We start from the raw sequence: 18,098 nt of genomic DNA, 5'->3' as shown, positions 1-18,098 counted from the left end.
GGTGTGTATGTTCAATGGATGACATCAGATGTAAAGCAGAATTTTTTTTCATCTCTGACATTACGCTTCCAAGAATTCACTAGCACAAAAAAAAATCTCCAACAACTTTACCACTTCAAGTTCCTATTAATCTCAGATGAAAGAATATTTTTATTTATTTTATTATTATTTTTTGAGACAGGTCTCACTTTGCTGCCTAGGCTAGAGTGCAGTGGCATGAACACAGCTCACTGCAGCCTTGACCTCACAGGCTCAAGCAATCCTCCCACCTCAGCCCTTCAAGTAGCTGGGACTATAGTATGCGAGCCACGATGCCCAGCTAATTTTTTTGTTGTTGTTTTTGTAGAGACAGGGTTTCGCCATATTGCCCAGCCTAGTCTCAAACTCCTAAGCTCAAGTGATATGCCCACCTCGGCCTCCCAAAGTGCTGTGATTATAGGCATGAGCCACGGCACCCAGCCAAGAGTATTTGTTAAGTGCTTATATGCTAAGTATTTTGCATGTTTTATCTCCTTTAGCCTGCAAAACCTTGTATTACAAAAACCATGTTAAAGCTAAGAAAACTGTTTTTGAAACTATCTCAAAAGCTTAAATAAGTTGTCCAAAGTAACACAGCTGCTAGCTTCCTACCTTCTTGTTCTCTTTGGCTATGTTCTCAAAGTTAAGGAAAAGAATACTTTTGTCACTCATACTAAATGCCTCTATCTATATTCTCATGATCATCCCAATCAGAGTAACTGCAATGTGACACACCATGTCATTTAGCTCACTTCTTTGTAGCAGCACTCACCATACTGTATAGTGATGTTTCTGTATGTTTGGCTCTTCAATTAGATCACAAACTCCTCAGGAGTCAATTCATCAACAGTTCCCATCACAAAAAAAAAGGTGCTCACAAATGCTGGGAGAATAAATGAATGACTGTGACAACTATAGTATATCTTAATTTTCCCTTCTAGAAACCGCTAAGGTTACAGAAATCCTTTCTCCATCTTCACAGTTGTCAGAAAAAATAAATACAAAGGCTTATACAGCAGCATGAAAATACAGAACAAACATCAAACAGGAAGCCAAAGCCCTGAACTTTAGTCTATACTTTACTTTATTAGTCTTATACCACTGGGCAAAGTAATAAGCATAAAATGATGGGTCAAAGGTGGGTTAAATTGCAAATATTACCCACAAAAGAATGAATGTAATTGTATTGATTTGCTTGTTAGATTCTGTATTATTTTTAAATTCTAAATTTAACATTATACATATGAATCTTTTACTTGATGACTTTAAAATAAACCTATTTTGCTGCTTGTCTCTTCGTGTTGGTATTACTGGATTGCATTATATAGAAGTTTCATAATTGTATCATATTTTCTTTAAATGTTTTCTGCTGTGTCAATTACTTTTTTAAAAGTTTCCTTTTTATAGCTGAGAGAAGTACAGATGCTCCTAGACTTATGATGGGGCTACATCCCAATAAACCCATCATAAGTCACAAATATCATAGGTCAAAATGCATTTAACACCCTGACAAACCCATTGTAAAGTAAAAGAATTGGAAGTTGAACCACTGTAACTCAGGAACCATCTGTATATTATATTTCCTTAAACCAAACTATGTTTCTTCTTTTCTTTTGTCTTTCCCAAGACTGGATCTTGCTCTGCTGCCTAGGCTGAATTGTAGTGGCTCAGTCATAGCTCATGGCAGTCTGGAATTCCTAGGCTCAAGCAATCCTCCCACTTCAGCCTCCTGAGTAACTAGGACTACAGGCACATGCCACCATCCCTGGCTAATTTAAAAAAATTTTTTTTGGCCAGGCACAGTGGCTCACACTTGTAATCCCAGCACTTTCGGAGGCCGAGGTGGGCAGATGATTTGAAGTCAGAAGTTCAAGATCAGCCTGGTCAACATGATGAAACCCCGTCTCTACTAAAAGTTAAAAAAAAAATTAGCTGGGCATGGTGGCACATGCCTGTAATCCCAGCTACTCAGGAGGCTGAGACAGGCGAATCGCTTGAACCCAGGAGGTGGAGGTTGTAGTGAGCCGAGATCATGCCACCGCACTGTCCAGCCTGGGCGACAGAGTGAGACTCCACCCCAGACAGGGTCTGGCTCTTTTGCCCAGGCTAGTCTCAAACTCTTGACCTCAAGCAATCCTCCTGCCTTGGCCTCCTGAAGTGCTGGGTTATAGGCCCGAGCCATCATGCCTGGCCCCAAACTATGTTTCTTAACTAATATATATTTACTGGGCTCTCTCAAATACCCGGTACCACAATAAACAACAACAATAAACACAAACAAAACAAATTTAAGATAAAATCTCCATGCCCTAATAAGAAGATGGCCTTCTTCAGTTTTATTTCTGCTTTTAAAATTGTGGATATGAACAGACACTTCTCAAAAGAAGACATTTATGTAGCCAAAAGACACATGAAAAAATGCTCATCATCACTGGCCACCAGAGAAATGCAAATCAAAACCACAATGAGATACCATCTCACACCAGTTAGAATGGCGATCATTAAAAAGTCAGGAACAACAGGTGCTAGAGAGGATGTGGAGAAATAGGAACACTTTTACACTGTTGGTGGGACTGTAAACTAGTTCAACCATTGTGGAAGTCAGTGTGGCGATTCCTCAGGGATCTAGAACTAGAAATACCATTTGACCCAGCCATCCCATTACTGGGTATATACCCAAAGGACTATAAATCATGCTGCTATAAAGACACATGCACACCTATGTTTATTGCAGCACTATTCACAATAGCAAAGACTTGGAATCAACCCAAATGTCCAACAATGATAGACTGGATTAAGAAAACGTGGCATATATACACCATGGATTACTATGCAGCCATAAAAAATGATGACTTCATGTCCTTTGTAGGGACATGGATGAAATTGGAAATCATCATTCTCAGTAAACTATCACAAGGACAAAAAACCAAACACCGCGTGTTCTCACTCATAGATGGGAATTGAACAATGAGAACACATGGACACAGGAAGGGGAATATCACACTCTGGGGACTGTTGTGGGGTGGGGGGAGGGGGGAGGGATAGCATTAGGAGATATACCTAATGCTAAATGATGAGTTAATGGGTGCAGCACACCAGCATGGCACATGTATACATATGTAACTAACCTGCACATTGTGCACATGTACCCTAAAACTTAAAAAAAAAAAAAAAGAATGGTGGAACACAATTCCATCTTGTACCCTGTCTACCCACCACAGTACTCAGAGGTAATGAAATTCCTGATCCATATGTTTCTACGTTTCAAGGACAACTGGCTCCGAAACCCAATAATTATGTTCGGCCTTTATAAGGTTCCAAGTCAGGCTGCAAACTTAGGTATATAGGGAGATCTAGGAACAGAAGCACTTTTTGCGGGGGATGTCATCGATGTAATCAAACAAATCTGAAGGTATGAGACTGCCTCTAGCTAGTGACCTCAGACATAAGGGTCTAAGACTTGTGCAACAATAATAAGGATATTCATAAACATGAGCATATATTTTGTTAGTTGTATTAAATTTCTCCAAGCAGTAAGATTAGTGGTAATAATTAAACTGTAAAATGACTAATACTTAGTCAAAAATTTTTTTAAAATTTCAATTTCAAAATGACTTTGGATTTTTGGGACAAAGCTTTGTTTCCAATTTTAATTTTTTCTTAACTTCCAGGAAGAAAAACCTATGCATATAATCTGCTCATTTAAGAAAAAATATGAAATACTGTATTTTTTATCAACTACTCATGAAGATGTATAACAAAAGAAATTTTCTTCACCTGTAAGGGGTGGGATATCACGATTAACTGTTTCTTCTGCTTCTTCTAAACCATTGTTTATTGATGGTCTCACTTGAACTGCTTGATTTGAGTAAGCTGCTCCATTAGTTGATGTAGTAGTACTGGTAGTGATCTCATCCACCTGTTCCATATCAAGTTGTTTTACTATTTCTTCAGCTTCCACAGCCTGTCCTGGAGAATCTGATCCTGATGTTCCTGAAATCATGATTCAGTGTACTATCATCATTTAAAAATGCAACTATTTAGAAAAACTAAATGCAACATCACTGTACAATATATTTATTTAGACTGATCATTCCTGCAGGAACAAAGCTGAGGATATTGCTTTTAGAGAATCTTTGCTAGCTATTTCAAACAGTGAAGAATAAAGACTTATAGGCTAGAGTAACATTTGTGAGCAAAGTTTCTGCATCCTAGTCATGTATGCAATTGTAATTTTTCAACCAGAGGTATCAAAAAATTAGCTAACTGTTCTCCTAATCATGAGAACCTTTTAATTAAAAGATATAAAAATAATTTCTCAGCAAAACTCCATCTCAATAACAAAGACTGGGCCAGGTGTGGTGACTCATGCCTGTAATCCCAGCACTTTGGGAGGCTGAGGCAAGCAGATTGCTTGAGCTCAGGAGTTCAAAACCAGCCTGGGCAACATGGCTGGTCTCTACAAAGAATATAAAAACTAGCTGGGTGTGGTGGTGCACATCTGTAATCCTAGCTACTCATGAGGCTGAAGTGGGAGGATCGCTTGGGCCCAGCAGGAGGTCAAGGCTGCAGTGAACGGTGATCGTACTATTGCACTCCAGTCTGGATGACAGAGCAAGACCCTGTCTTAATTAAAAAAGAAAAAATAATAATCCCAAGTCTTTCCATTTCCTTCTGGAAATCTTCCAAATGTCATTTTAAACAAAAATAACAAAAAAAATTAACCTCCAATATTCTCAGCTTCCTTACAGAACATTCCTTCTACCTTGTTGCTTGAAGTTTAACCTCTTTCCTAAAAGGTTTTCCTGATACCCTTCCCTCAATGCTCTTTATTCTCCCATACCCAATATACTAATTGAATCAGAATTCATTTATCTCCATTGCTACTATCCAATCACTGGTTTTCCACTAATGTGCAAAAAAAGTCTGCTCTTTTGAGACTGATGTCACATGGCTATATAATTCTTCACTTATCCTCACTGCTGGCACCTACCATCTACTGCCAGAATCCTCTCAATCACAAAGAAGTTTAATACATAGCTACTAGTTTACTGCTCTATTTAACACAGTATTTTTTCTAGTTGTTATTACAGATGATGTCAATGACTCATCCAATGACTAATCCTCAAAGTTCTTGCCCTCTTCAGCTCCAACCATCTTCACTCATACTGCTCTATATCAGTTACTACCATAGCTATAACCTGGACATTAACACTGAGAAACTTCACCTCTGAAGCCTAAAATTCTAATACTGTATTAACCACTTACCACAACCTCCTAACCCTCAAATTATATATCTCATACTCCCATTATGTGTGATCTTCAAACTTGATAAAGGCCAGTCTGTTTAATTCCAAACACGTCCCTCAAACACTTCTTCTCAACCCTCCTCATCTAGTTAGACTTCGTGGTGTATCACTTAAACACACTGTCAAACTGGCAGCCTCAGTATCCTTGATCCCTCATTCCTCCACTGTCATCCATCAAGAAATGCCTCTTGAATCAACGTAACCAACAGGCTTCTCAGACCCTAGTTCCAGGCTATGGAACAAAAAATACAATTACAAAGACTGGTCATAATCCAAATAAAACAGAGACACAGAGACAGGGAAAAGCAGGGGGAGAGAGGGAGGTAGGTGCTGGGGAGGGGGGAAGAGAGAAATGGGGGAGTGGAGAGAGAGAGGGGTGTGTGTGTGTGGTGGGGGGGGGAGAGAGAGAGACACACACACACAAAGAAAATATCACTGTAAACCTTCACTATTCTTCCCAAGTCCCTTCCACTAGAACTATCTCATTAATGACACCATCTATTCCTTCCAAAAAATTAGTTTGAAGCTGATTTGTTCCTCTCCACGGAAATCTTTAGTAAAAGGCGAAAGATTTATTCGATCTGAAGAGAAACCAGTGAATCATCTATTCCTTCCAAGAAAACTCTATCAAACTTCAACTCCTTCTTCCCCAGACATCTATTTCTGTACACACCTTCAGAGATATAGACACCTTCAGAGATTCTTTACTTCAGCATGAGGGGAAAATATTACTACTGGGTTTTTTTTTGAGACAGTTTCACTCTAGTTGCCCAGGCTGGAGTGCAATGGTGCGATCTCAGCTCACCGCAACCTCGGCCTCCCAGGTTCAAGCGATTCTCCTGCCTCAGCCTCCTGAATAGCTGGGATTACAGGTGGGTGCGCGCCACCATGCCCCGCTAATTTTTTTTGTATTTTTAGTAGAGATAGGGTTTCTCCATGTTGGTCAGGCTGGTCTCGAACTCCTGACCTCAAGTGATCCACCCACCTCGGCCTCCCAAAGTGCTTGGATTACAGGCATTGAGCCACTGCGCCCAGCCTGAATATTTTTATTTAAATATTTCATGGCATCTCAAACTCAGCATGGCCCAAATGACACTCAATTATCTATCTCCCAGGAACTTTATTTTCCTTGAATCTTCTACTCTTGTGCCATCTTCATCTCTATTCTCTTTCACCTCCAATCTGCACCAAAAATGTGTCTATTTTCTATCCTCTGATCCTTCCTGTCTTCTCTAATACAACTAAGGTCTCATCAAATCTCACACGAACGACTACAAGTCTACTAATTGTTCTACCCATCTATGGCCTCTTCAGAATCTAGCCTACACACTATTGCCCAAGTGATCTTTATAAAACATAGATCTGATCATACTATTCACCAATTTAAAACCTTTCAGGCTGCTCTGCCTATGGAGTAGCTATTCTTTATTCCTTTACTTTCTTTTTTTTTTTTTTTGAGACGGAGTCTCGCTCTGTCACCCAGGCTGGAGTGCAGTGGCACGATCTCAGCTCACTGCAGCCTCCGCCTCCCGGGTTCAAGCGATTCTCCTGCCTTGAGTAGCTGGGATTACAGGCGCATGCCACCACACCCAGCTAACTTTTGTATTTTTCTTTAGTAGAGACATGGTTTCACCATGTTGCTCAGGCTGGTCTTGAACTCCTGACCTCATGATCCACCCGCCTCGACCTCCCAAAGTGCTGGGATTACAGGCGTGAGCCACGGTGCCCGGACTATTCCTTTACTTTCTTAATAAACTTGCTTTCACTTTGGGGAAAAACAAAACAAAAAAACCTTTCAATTATCCCATACTTGAATAAAGTTCATCATCTTACTATGTTAGCTCTATAATATGACTTCTTCATAGCTCTCCTACCTTATCCCTTCTCAAATGCAATGCTCCATCAATTACAAACTACAAACAGCTCTCAAATACACTATGCTGTTTTCTGCTGCAAGGCCTCTACGCATGCTGCTCCTTCTACCTGGAATGCCTTTTGCCACTTTTCCAGATACTGCTTTTCTTTCAAGCCTTTTGTGAGCCACTACCCCTGCCACCCAGAAGACAGGACTATTCCATTCTTTTTATTTTATTTTTTTTAAGTGGACCCCCTACTTGGCTGTCCAAGCTTTGAGTGCAGTGGTGCAATCACAGCTCACTGCAGCCTCAAACTCCTGGGTTCAAACTGCTGGATTGAAGCATTCCTCCCACCTCAGCCTCTGGAGCAGCTAGGACTACAGGCGTGCACTACCACGCCCGAATAGTTTTTACATTTTTTTGTAGAGACAGGGTCTCACTATGTTGCCCAGGCTAGTCTCAAACTCCTGCCCTTGAGCAATTCTCCTGTCTTGGCCTCTCGAAGAGTTCAGATTACCGGCATCAGCCACCACACCCAGCTCCCAAGGAGCTGTATATTATTAATGAGGTGGAAAACATACACGAGATGTTGACAAAATACGCTAATAAAATAAAAAAGATCTTTTTAAAAACTATGTATTTTTTTGCTGGGCACAGTGGCTCACATCTGTAATCCCAGCACTTTGGGAGTCCGAGGTGGGCGGATCACTTTAAGGTCAGGAGTTTGAGACCAGCCTGGTCAACATGGTGAAACCCCGTCTCAACCAAAAATACAAAAAAAATTAGCCGGGCATGGTGGCAGGCACCTACAGTCCCAGCTACTTGGAAGGCTGAGGCAGAAGTATCGCTTGAACCTGGGAGGCGGAGGTTGCAGTGAGCGGAGAGATCACGTCACTGCACTCCAGCCTGGGCAACAAAGAGAGACTTCGTCTCAAGAAAAAAACAAAAAACAAAAAAACTATGCTTTTTAAAAAAAAAAATCCAAATCACAGTTAACAGTTTATACTTACCATTTTTATTTGCTGGTGAAAAAAAGTTGAAGACAGGTGAAAATATGGTCCCCAACAAAGTAGTCCTTGGAGGACTGCCAGAGGAAGGATTATCTTCTAATTTTCCATTCTGTTTTACATGTTGATTTGTCATTTCATAACTACCAGCTTCTAAAAAAGAAACAAGAAAAAAGTCATAATCTAGAAAACACTGAATTTCAGAAATGTGTTATAAATCATTCATTATAGAAGTAACTCTTTTTCCCTCAAAATACTTCACGAAAGCTAATTAATATTAATGTTCAGGAAAGCTTATTAAAGAAACACTGAGGTAAATTACTCGTACGTCAAATGCTCTTTATGTATCAATGTGTTTATAATGCTAACATTTACTGAGTTTTTTCAAAGTAGATTTACACCTATAGACTGAAAGGCTTCAAATCAACACAGTATAACACAAAATGAAGAAAATTCTTTGTAAACAAGCAAACTAGTTCCCACCACTTAAAACACAAATAACTTTATTTTTGTTTACATTCTAGGATGGTTCTTATTCATAAAACCTTCCTTCACATTTGCTTCTATCTAATGAATGACAGCTAAATGAATAGAGGCAACATAACTCTACTGAAGCAGAAGGCTATATATAGCAGTGTCAAAAATTACTTATAGACACTGAGACACCATCTCAGAGTGGCTAGGGAGAATAATTTTAAGTTTCCTGTAAATAAAAATGTTCCACAGATCTTTTAAGAATATAAAAGTAAAATCAATCAACTGTTCTAATTAATCATCCTTTGATTCTCCTCAACTTTTGATGTCTACAACACTTATTTCCTTCTTTGCTATGGTTCTTTTAACTTGTTTCTTTCTCTATTTTGTCCCCCTTGTCTTGTCTTGTCTTTTTCTCCCTCCTGGTTTGTTTTTTCTAACAATAAAGATATATTGCTGCACCGGGCAGAGACAAGGGGAGAAATTGCTGCTGTGTTTAAGATAGCATTGGTTAAAATAGTACTCCATACTCTAAAGCAGGAGTCCCTAACCCCATACCCGCTGGTACCAGTCCACAGCTTATTAGGAACTGGGCCGCAGAGCAGGAGGTGAACAAGCATTAATGCCTGAGCTCTGCCTCTACTACCTTATCTGCAGATAAGCTGCTGCATTAGATTCTTTTAGGAACATGAACCCTATTGTGAACTTTACATGCAACGGATCTAGGTTGTGCGATCCTTACGAGAATCTAACTAATGTCTGATGATCTGAGATGGAACAGTTTCATCCTGAAACCATTCCCATCACTGTCAGTGGAAAAACTGTCTTCCACAAAACTGGTCCTTGGTGCCAAGAGGTTGGGGACTGCTGCTCTAAAGTGTCATTCTTTACAGCTGTCTCTGCTTTTCCTTAATGCTTTTCTCCTTCTTTTTGACTTTGAGGAGTTTCTCTGCTATGCAACAAGGTATTGACGAGTTTATCAGATATTTCAGTCTGATAATTCTTTGTTTTGAAGAGCTGCCCTGTGTATTGTAGGATGTTTAACAACATCTCTGACATCCACCTGCTAGTCACTAGTAGCCACCCCTCCACATGTTGTGACAACCAAAAAGGTCTCTAGATATTGACAAATGTCCCCTGGAAGAAAAAATCACCCCTAGCTGAAACCTACTGGACTAAGTGATGCAAGTCCCCTCTGAGCTCTTAAGTAGATATAATAATCTAGTAGAATAATCTAGGAAGAAATTTGGTATATATTTCAATTAAATTAAGTCACAATTATTATTGCTTTAAGAAATGAGTTTATTTAGATGTTCAAAATGTTGATCCACATACATTTTTATGCTAAATAGCATAAAGGTATATACTCTACCTTTACTTATTTTAATTCAAAGTAAGATTCAAATTAGCATATTTTTATTTCACTTCATGTTACTAATAATACAAAGATTACAAAATTAAGGCAAAAATTACTCAAAGTAGTTTTGTTTTGTTTTTGAGACAGAGTCTCACTCTGTCACCCAGGCTGGAGTGTAGTGGCACAATCTCAGCTTACTACAACCTCTGCCTCCCGGGTTCCAGCGATTCTCAACCTTCAGCCACCTGAGTAGCTGAGATTACAGGCATGCGCCACCACGCCTGGCTAATTTTTTTGTGTGTGATTTTAATAGAGACGGGGTTTCGCCATGTTGGCCAGGCTGGTCTCAAATTCCTGGCCTCAAATGATCTGCCGACCTCAGCCTTCCAAAATGTGAGGATTACAGGCATGAGCCACTGCACCCGGCCTCAAAGTAGAGTTTTAAAAATAGATAAGAAATGTGTCAGGTGAGATCTCTGCTTACACCTAAATAAAACAGTATCTAAATATTAACAAACCTCCATTTACTTGACTTTTCCGTCTTACTCGAGATATCTGTTTGTTAGGTTTTTCTCCTGCTCTTGGTGTTGATGTGATCAAATTGTTATCTATATCACGTTCAATTCTACTCCGTTTTGAAGGATTTTCTCTCTCTTCCTTAAGATATAAGAGAAAAAAAACACACTAAGCATGGTCATTCTGCCTTACAGGTTACAATATTAAAATGAAAAAATATGGTATAATACACTTTCCTCTGCTTTTCATATCCAGGAAAAACAAAATGCAATTATAGGTAATATCAACACAGAAAAAATTTGACAGGGCTGTAAGAATATGAATGCAATTACAATACACAAATACAATTACAGCATCCCCACAATTCAGATCCCTTCCCCAGGGTCCATTAAGTTTTCCATGCTATCAAAATATTGAATTATAGAATGTGTTCTGAATCTTCAAAAGCTTTCCCTTATTTTTAGAACTGTCCTAAAGAACAGAGATCATTTCCTTAAGCAACTCAGGGTAGGAGAGGGAACCCCACTGAATGTGCTGGCAAGTCACATATTGCCCAAAAATAGGGGGTGGGGATAAAGGTGGGGCCTGGCACTGCCACACCCGCACTGCCTACCTCAACTATTTAATTACCAGAATAAATAGCATAGAGTCTACCCCTTAACAAAGCTATTTGCTACCTTATATGGGGCAAATCCCCATGACCAGTTTATACTATTCTTGCAGTACTAATGGACTAAAATAGTATACTTTCAGCCATTAGGATGATTTATGTTTTACTATTTATATACATAGTTTTCTAATTTGTAAATTTTTTTTTTTTTGAGACAGAGTTTTTCCTCTGTTGCCCAGGCTGGGGTGCAGTGGTGTGATCTTGGCTCACTGCAACCTCAACTTCCTGAGTTCAGGCGATTTTCCTGCCTCAGCCTCCCGAGTAGCTGGGATTACAGGCACCCGCTACCATGCCTAGCTAATTTTTGTATTTTTAGTAGAGACGAGGTTGGGATTATAGGCATAAGCCACTGTGACCAACCTCATTTGTAAATTTTTTCTAGAGTCATGCACATGAGTGATTTTTTCTTTTTTTTTTTTTTTTGAGACAGAGTCTGACTCTGTCACCCAGGCTGGAGTGCAGTGGCACGATCATGCCTCACTGCAACCTCCGTCCGCCTCCCGGGTTCAAGCGATTCTCCTGCCTGAGCCTCCCGAGTAGCTGGGATTACAGGCACGCACCACCACACCCAGCTAATTTTTGTATTTTTAGTAGAGACAGGGCATCACCATATTGGTCAGGCTGGTCTCGAACTCCTGACCTCGTGATTCGCCTGCCTCGGCCTCCCAAAGTGCTGGGATTACAGGCATGAGCCACAGCACCTGGCCACATGAGTGATTTTCTAGTATTACTATAATACTGCCCTACATAATTCCTTACTGTTTTAATGAGACTACCCGAAATCTTTTGGTAAGGATTAGATCTTCAAATTTATATATTATATATAATTGATACATATAATCAACATTCTCATCTCTACTTTTTTGTATTTAATGTTTTTACCCTACAGCAACTAATAAAATGCACTAACATATATTTTCTAAAAGTTGGACATTGCTGCATTATTTCTGAAACAAAACTTGGCATTGTAAATGGTGAAAATTACAATAGCATACAATAATGCCTCAGTGATCCACAATAAAATCCTTCAAATTCTGACCATGTACTATTCTCCTGTATTTTAAAATGAGGATCAGGGAGCCTCCTATCACAAACATGGAATCTTCATTATCAAAAAATACAGGAGCTCTCTTTATAAAGTCTTTCAAGAACAGAAATAATACAGCAAAGTTTCAACTACATTAAGTCCTAGCCTCCCCCTGAAATGTCCTAGTACAGCTGCTATAAGATACATACATACATTCATGAAAACCTTGCATTCTGCAACAATAAAAGTAACAAAACTTATGGAAAAAATGGGTCCAGAAGAGGAGAGAGGTATGTTGGGGCAGATTAGTTCATGCCCCTGTAACTTTGTAACCACAGCACTAACAAAAACAATGATTGGAGCTGGGCTTGGTGACACATGCCTGTAATCTCAGCTACTTGGGAGACTTGGGTGGGAGCTCAGGAGTTCAAGGCTGCAGGGAGCTATGACTGCATCACTGCACCCCAGCCTGGGCAACAAAGTGAGACCCTGTCTCTAAAACAACAACGACTGGGACCACCACAGATAACTTGGACATCCCTACCCAAGTAAGGCAGCTAAGAGGGCTGGAATGCCACCTCAGGGGATAATAAAGCATACTAAAAACAATGAAGTAGAAACAGGGGCTTATGGGAGAAGTGAAGCTTTAAGCTAGCAGGGCTGCTGTTAAGTTGGGCACAAAAGGAAATGCAAACTGCCACATGTGAAGAGTCCCTGCTAGACCAGGGTGTACCTCTCTGGAGAGAGAATGTCTGCTGCAGATTATCACTTTTAATTAAAAATAAAAACAGGTCAGGAACTGTGGCTGAAGCCTGTAATCCCAGCACTTTGGGAGGCCGAGGCAGGCAGATCACCTGAGGTTGGGAGTTCTGGACCAGCCTGACCAACATAGAGAAATCCTGTCTCTACTAAAAATACAAAATTAGCCAGGCAAGGTGGTGCATGCCTATAATCCCAGCTACTTGGGAGGCTGAGGCAGAAGAATCGCTTGAACCCGGGAAGTGGAGGTTGTGGTGAGCTGAGATCATGCCATTGCACTTCAGCCTAGGCAACAAGAGTGAAACTCCACCTCAAAAAATAAAAATAAAAATACAGGTGAAAGGACTTGCGCCTATGTAGCAGCTGAACTGGAGGCTTTTTACTTTCCTGATGAAGAGAATATCAAATTCAACTCTAATTATTCAGTTTGTTGTCTGGTTTAGAAGAAAATCATCTACAACCCCCCCCCCCCCAACTATGTTATTGATACTACTCCCCTGTTTACCAATAGTGAGTAAGCTAAATAATATTATTGTAGGGGCACCACATATTGTTGCAGAACAGACTATAAGGCAGTCACTTTAGAACACATTCAAATACTTCAGGTTACATGTCTAAAACGGAAGAGGAAGCTATTAAGGTCAAGACTAAAATTCTGCAGTCACTGACAGTAAAATCGTACTCTTCAGAATAATTCATTGAAATGCCTGATGATCCAATCCTTTCTTTCCCCCCAGTAGAGACAGGGTCTTGCTATGTTGTCTAGACTGGTCTTGAACTCCCAGCCCCAAGCAATCCTCCTGCCTCAGCCTCCCAAAGTGCTGGGATTACAGGCATGAGCCATGGTGCCCAGCCTGATGATCCAATTCTGAAAGACAATTTGTCACCCAATCCTAGTCTTCTGTGAACATTCAACTGTAAAACTTGGGTATACTTTGAACATGGTAGGATTTTTTAGAAGAGGAAGACGAACTAGGAAAGACACAGTTTCTACATTACTATATAAGCTGTTTCACTAAACACAATAATCCTACGATGTCTTCTCTAAAATCTGTATTTTTCTTTTTTTTTTTTTTTCATGGAGGCAGGGTCTCTCTCTGTCGCCCATGCTGGAGTGTAGTAGCACAATCATGGCTCACTACAGCCTCAAACTCCTCGGCTCAAGCATTCTTCCTGCCTCAGCCTCCCAAGCAGCTAGGAATACAGACACATAACATCATGCCCTGTTAATGTTTTTATTTTTTGTAGAGACAGGGTCTCGCTATGTTGCCCAGGCTGGTCTCAAACTCCCAGCCTAAAGCTATCCTTCCACTTCAGTGCAAAATTTGTATTTTTCCAAGTTGTCTCTAAGATAGGTAATTAAGGGGAAAATCACGGGAAGGTGTTCTTAAATATATGAACCCCCATGTAAATACAGAGAACTGAAAAGGCAAGAAAAACCCATGGGCAACATTTACAACGAAACCAGAAGACAAGGTATCCCCCACACTCAAAAATGCAAGCAGATGAGGACAAACCAACAGGCACAATAACTAAATGTCCATATATACCAGTGCAAAGGAAAACAGAAGTAAGCAACAAGTGAGGTGGCACACCTGAGAACAGAAGCCCCAAATACCTAACAGGCAGGTAGTCACTGGAAACCACAGCAGGCCAATTTGAGAATAGCAAATGAAATAAGGGGGAGGGGAGTTGGGGAGTTGCTGTCCAATCCAATAGCATAGGGGGTCTATGGCAAGAATTGAAATGACAGGAACAGTCTGCTCCTATGAACTCTTGAAACTGACCAACTATGGCCCCCTTCTAGAACAAGTTTCCATACTCAGGAGGAAGTATTGGGAGTGGAATCAAATGTGAGTAGGGCAGGCACAGAGAGAAAAGAAAGAGAAATTCCAAATAAACACATGGTAGAAATAAACGACAAAACTCAAAAAGCATCACTAATATTTAAAAACACTACATAAAAACAAAATTTGTTCAAAGAGATACCCTGAACTACACAACTTTCTGAAAATTCAGAAAAACTAATTTAACATAAAAATGAGCAAGAAAGTATAGATATCAAATCCCACACAATATAATGAAACACACATGGAGCAGAATAATACCTCTATAGATAAAGAACACATGTCAGAAAAACATGCATAGGGAAAAGATAAAAATTACAATCTTCTATTTCAAAATCAGACAAAATGAGAAAATATGAGGCTGGTGTGGAGGCTCAAGTCTGTAATTCTAGCACTTTGGGAGGTCGAGGCAGGAGTATCACTTGAGGCCAGGAGTTTGAGATCAGCTTGGGCAACATAGCAAGATCCCATTTCTACACAAAAATTTAAAAATTAGCCAATCATGATGGCACGTGCCTATAGTCCCAGCAACTCAAGAGGCTGAGGCAAGAGGATCACCTGAGCACAGGAGTTTGAGACTGCAGTGAGCCATGATCATGCCACTGCACTCCAACCTGGGCAACAGAGCAAGATCCTGTCTCAAAAAAAAAAAAGGAAAGAAAATATGATGAGACATACAGCAGAGGAAGAAAAACTCAGAAACTAAGACAGAACAAAAAAATTCAAAAACTTTTACAAATCATTTCAGAAATAAAGACTATACTACAAGGGGCCCAAGAAAGAGTAAACAAAAGATTATACCTTATAAGAAAGAGGGTAAAATGAACAACTTTGTTATTTTGAGAGCCAGGGTTTCACTAAGTTGCCCAAACTGGTCTCGAATTCCCAGGTTCAAGCAATCCTCCTGCTTCAGCCTCCTGAGTAGTCAGGACTATAGCTGTTGGCCACCACACCTGGCAAGGGAGAAAACTTGTTTTTGTTTTTTTTTTGTTTGTTTTTTTTTTTTAAAGAAATGAAGACAGACATAAAAAGAAATGAAGAAAATGTAAAAGCCAGGAGTGGCATGTCAATTCAAGACACGTTTTATTATTTTTTATTTGTTTTTGAGACAGGCTGGACAGTCGTCACCCAGGCTAGAATGCAGTCAGTTGGCTCCGCCTCCTGGGTTCAAGCAATTCTTCTGCCTCAGCCTCCCAAGTAGCTGGGATTACAGGCGCCGGCCACCACGCCCAGCTAATTTTTGTATTATTAGTAAAGATGGGGTTTCGCCATGTTGGTCAGGCTGGTCTTGAACTCCTGACCTGAAGTGATCTGCCTGCCTTGGCCTCCCAAAGTGCTGGGATTACAGGCCTGCGCCACCACGCCCCGGCTCAATCCAAGACATGTTCTAATTTAGCAATTTAAAACCTCCCAAGAAGCTGGGATTACAGGTGCCTGCCACCACGCCGAGGAAATTTTTGTATTTTTTTTTTTAGTAGAGACGGTTTCATCATATTGGCCAGGCTGGTCTCAAACTCCTGACCTCAGGTGATCTGCCTGCCTCAGCCTCCCAAAAGTGCTGGGATAATAGGCGTCAGTCACCATGCTCAGCCCCATCAATCTTTTCCAAGGAATTCACTACAAAAATGAGCTTCAGACAATGATGCTAAGACTAAGCATAAACATCAAGCACATCAAACAGATGGAGAACCTGTAGAACTAAGACAAATTTGAATAAAGGATAGCATGTAATGAGTATGTGCTCAAAAAACGTAGATATAAAACTAAGAAAATTGGTGAGAGACACATAATAAATGAAGTTCTGCAGGCATCAGATAAATAGTACCAGATAAAATCCTAAATGCGTTGGGCGAATAATATAATGGAAAATATGTGAACACATATAAAAGATCTTTGTGTTAAGTATTTTTTTTTTTTTTTTGAGACTACGCTTCGCTCTTGCTGCCCAGGCTGGAGAACAATGGCATGATCTCGGCTCACCACAACCTCCGCCTCCCAGGTTCAAGTGATTCTCCTGCCTCAGCCTCCCAAGTAGCTGGGATTACAGGCATGCGCCACCATGCCCAGCTAATTTTTTGTATTTTTAGTAGAGACAGGGTTTCTCCATGTTGGTCAGGCTGGTCTCAAACTCCCGACCTCAGGTGATCTGCCCAGCTTGGCCTCCCAAAGTGGTGGGATTACAGGCATGAGCCACCGCGCCTGGCAAGTACTTTTTTTTTTTTTTTTAAAGACAGGGTCTTGCCCTGTCACCAAGGCTGGAGTGCAATGGCATGATCTTAGCTAACTGCAGCCCCGACCTCCCAGGCTCAAGTCATCCTTCCACCTCAGCCTCCCAAGTAGCTGGGACTACAGGCACACACCACCAAGTCCAGCAAATTGAAAACAACATTTTTTTGTAGAGACGGGGTTTTGCTATGTTGCCCAGGCTAGTCTGGAACTCCTGAGATCAAGGGATCCACCCACCTTGGCCTCCCAAAGTGCTGGGGTCACAGGTATGAGCCACTGCGCCTGGCCCCCTTTTCCCCCCTTTTTATTAAAGACAGGGTCTTGCTCTGTCACTCAGGCTAGAGTGCAGTGGTACAATCTCACCTCACTGCAGCCTTTGTCTCCTGGGATCGAGTGATCCTCCCACCTCAGCCTCTGAAGTAGCTGGGACTACAGGTGTGCAGCACCACGCTCGACTAATTTGTTTTTAAAAGTTTTTGAAAAGACGAGGTCTTACTATGTTGCACAGGTTGGTCTCGAAATCCTGGGCTCAAGCGATCGTTTCACCACAGCCTTCCAAAGTCCTAGGATTAAAGGCATAAGCCACGGTGCCCAACCTTGTGTTGCACACTTCTACTGTGCTCTTATTAATTATCTAGTTATACCTGCTATAATCTCTGTAACTTCATTATGATTTAGTAAATTATTATCTTGCAATTTCAAAATGTTTCGATATAAAGTAATGTATCACATAACTGGGATATGTTTTGAGAAGAGCATCTTTAGCAATTCCATCATTGTACAATCATACAGCATATTCACACAAACCAAGATGATATTGTCTACCACACACCTATTGCTCCTAGGCAACCCACCTGTTCAGCATACTACTATACTGAATACTGTAGGCAATTATAACAAAATGTTAAGTACTCATGTACCTAAACACAGAAAAAAGTACAGTAAAAATATGGTATTATAACCTTATTGGACCCTAAGGTGGTCCATGCTGACCTAAACATCATTATGTGGCACCTGACTGTGTATATATAT

The 18,098-nt window shown here is 40.5% G+C and overlaps 1 protein-coding gene and 1 non-coding gene across 12 annotated transcripts in view; both read right to left on the bottom strand.

Moving 5' to 3' along the window:
- Positions 1-18,098, bottom strand: part of CTDSPL2 (CTD small phosphatase like 2) — a 105,954-nt gene that overhangs the window by 32,511 nt on the left and 55,345 nt on the right. For 7 of the 11 annotated variants that reach the window (XM_002825394.6, XM_009249786.4, XM_024232700.3 and 4 more), the window contains 3 exons: positions 10,540-10,678; positions 8,194-8,343; positions 3,796-4,011 (listed from right to left, as the gene is read on the bottom strand). In XM_002825394.6, coding sequence (XP_002825440.1) covers positions 3,796-4,011; positions 8,194-8,343; positions 10,540-10,678 — 505 coding nt within the window. The remainder of the gene's footprint in view (positions 1-3,795; positions 4,012-8,193; positions 8,344-10,539; positions 10,679-18,098) is intronic. The other 4 variants (XM_054532743.2, XM_063716637.1, XM_063716635.1 and 1 more) reach the window with 1 other exon arrangement.
- On the bottom strand, positions 5,815-5,926 carry LOC112129310 (U5 spliceosomal RNA). The gene has a single exon (XR_002911712.1). It is a non-coding gene; the product is annotated as a U5 spliceosomal RNA (small nuclear RNA).

Source organism: Pongo abelii, chromosome 16, assembly GCF_028885655.2.
Source record: "Pongo abelii isolate AG06213 chromosome 16, NHGRI_mPonAbe1-v2.0_pri, whole genome shotgun sequence".
In the NCBI taxonomy this organism is placed as follows: Eukaryota; Metazoa; Chordata; class Mammalia; order Primates; family Hominidae; genus Pongo; species Pongo abelii.
The sequence above is the reverse complement of the archived record's forward strand: the minus strand, read 5'-3'. Positions and strand labels throughout refer to the sequence as shown.